The sequence below is a fragment of the Pteropus vampyrus genome, unplaced genomic scaffold (genome assembly GCF_000151845.1).
Source record: "Pteropus vampyrus isolate Shadow unplaced genomic scaffold, Pvam_2.0 Scaffold3, whole genome shotgun sequence".
Classification (NCBI taxonomy): domain Eukaryota; kingdom Metazoa; phylum Chordata; class Mammalia; order Chiroptera; family Pteropodidae; genus Pteropus; species Pteropus vampyrus.
In genome coordinates this window covers 5769184-5771120 of record NW_011888784.1, presented here as the reverse complement: position 1 = coordinate 5771120, position 1937 = coordinate 5769184, and the positions used below count along the sequence as shown (strand labels likewise).

Genomic DNA, 1937 nt, shown 5'->3' with positions numbered 1-1937 from the left:
GCCCCCAGGAGCCAAGTGTTATAAAAAGCTACCGTGGTTCTTACTCTGAGGTCCACCGAAGGGCTCAAGGGACCCCATGAGACCTCTGAATCACAGGCAAAACCCCACGTCTATCCACCCATGTGCTCATCTTGGGGAGAATCTGAAGTTTTCATCGGCTTCCCAAAGGGGTCCATGATTCCAAAAAAAAAGGGCAAATACTTAACCATAAGGTCCTGAATAGGTTCATTCTACAGAGCTGTGTCCCTTTGTTTAATTGGAGGAGGAAATAGTTGTTCCCAAACAGGGCAAGCCTCACCTACTGAGGCAATATACAACTGGCGTGATTGCAGGAAAAGTCATACAGGATAGTGACTAAGTACGCATACCTGGGAAGCAGAGGGGGACTTGGGCCTCAGATCCAGTTCAGATACCTCCTAACTTTGGGACCTGCGTGGCAGCTTCAAAGAGCTGGGAGGAGCCCCTCCTCTCATCCTGACTCTTCCTTCTGGCTTTTTCAAACCTCGCACAGTAGCTCTCACCTCTCAAGCTCATGTGACATCAGGAGAGGTGTCATTATACAGAGGTGCCCTGGCTCAATCACTGCTTCCCTCCCCCTCTTCCTGCAACCTACAGGTCCCTAGAGCAGCCCCCTGCACTGCTAATGCCTCACAGCCAGGGCCACACTGCAGGTCGGGGTCCCAAGTTCAACTGTTGCCAGTATCTGAGTCCCACTCTCTGTGCTCCCAATGCCCTTATCATCACAGGGTTGGAGCCTGAACACAGAGCCTTGAATCCTGGCTCCATCCCCAACTAGCAACACGACCTCGGGTAAGTCATTTAATCCCTCTGAGACTCAGCTGCTTTATCTGTTAAATGGATATAATAACCTCTGCCCTGCTGATCTCAAAGGTCACCAGAAAGATCAAATGAGATATGTGTAAAAATACTTTATAAATTGCTTTACAGATGCACAGATCATCTTCACTTTAAAGATGAAGTGTTGAGCCCAGGCACTTACTTCCTTTCTCCCAAGACATCACTAACATTCCAGAAGACGAATTAGAAAGGTATAAACCTACCAGATGAATAGAATGCTGGGAACGGGGGACTTTCAGTGAAAGAGAGATTTCAGCAAGTATGTGGAAGGAGACGGGAGGGCATAAGGAGTGAAGGCACAGCCTAGAGATAGAGCTGGTCCACGTGGAAAATTTTAAAGGAGGGTGGAAGGTGAGGAAGGGACTTGGTGTCAAAATGAGGACCATTTGCTAGTTCATATCCAGAACCAGCAAACCCACCTCCATGGCAGCCAACTATTTAATGTCCAGCAGAGGTGGGGAAGAAGGATTGAATCAGACTGTCTGTCAGTTCCTGCCTAAAAAAAAAAAAATTGTCATTCCCAGTGAAAAGATCTGGGCATTCTAGCAGCAAACGGGACAGCAGCATATTGAACAACTACCCCCCAAAGAAAGCCTGCTCCCAGACTCAGAGTTTCTGTCAGTTTTGTATTGTTTAAATTTAAATATAAATAGATAACCAAGGATCACCTGGTCAACCTGAAAGAAACAGACCAAGATAAACCATCAGATAAAATGACCACAGAGAATTTAGCCTATGAAATCCAAAATACTAATTCAAAAAGACATATGCTCATTGTAGCATTATTTATAATAGCCAAGATATGGAAGTAACCTAAGTGTCTATTAATAAACAAATGGATATAGAAGATGTAGTACAATATGCAATGGAATATTACTCAGCCATAAAAAAGAATAAAATCTTACCTTTTGTGACCACATGGATGGACCTAGAAGATGTTACGCTAGTGAAATAAGCCAGATAGAGAAAGACAAATACCGTATGATTTCACTTATGTGGAATCTAAAAATCAAAATAATCAAACAAACAAAATAGAAACAAACTCATAGATATAGAGAACAAATCAGTGGTTGCCAGAT

The 1937-nt window shown here is 43.8% G+C and overlaps 1 protein-coding gene across 6 annotated transcripts in view; it reads right to left on the bottom strand.

The window, feature by feature from the left end:
• Nucleotides 1-1937, bottom strand: part of ST8SIA5 (ST8 alpha-N-acetyl-neuraminide alpha-2,8-sialyltransferase 5) — a 46436-nt gene that overhangs the window by 12761 nt on the left and 31738 nt on the right. For 3 of the 6 annotated variants that reach the window (XM_023531351.1, XM_023531353.1, XM_023531352.1), the window contains exon 3: nt 1278-1354. The exons of the other annotated variants lie outside the window; for them this stretch is intronic. In XM_023531351.1, the coding sequence (XP_023387119.1) occupies nt 1278-1354 (77 nt within the window). The remainder of the gene's footprint in view (nt 1-1277; nt 1355-1937) is intronic. 6 annotated transcript variants of the gene reach the window in all.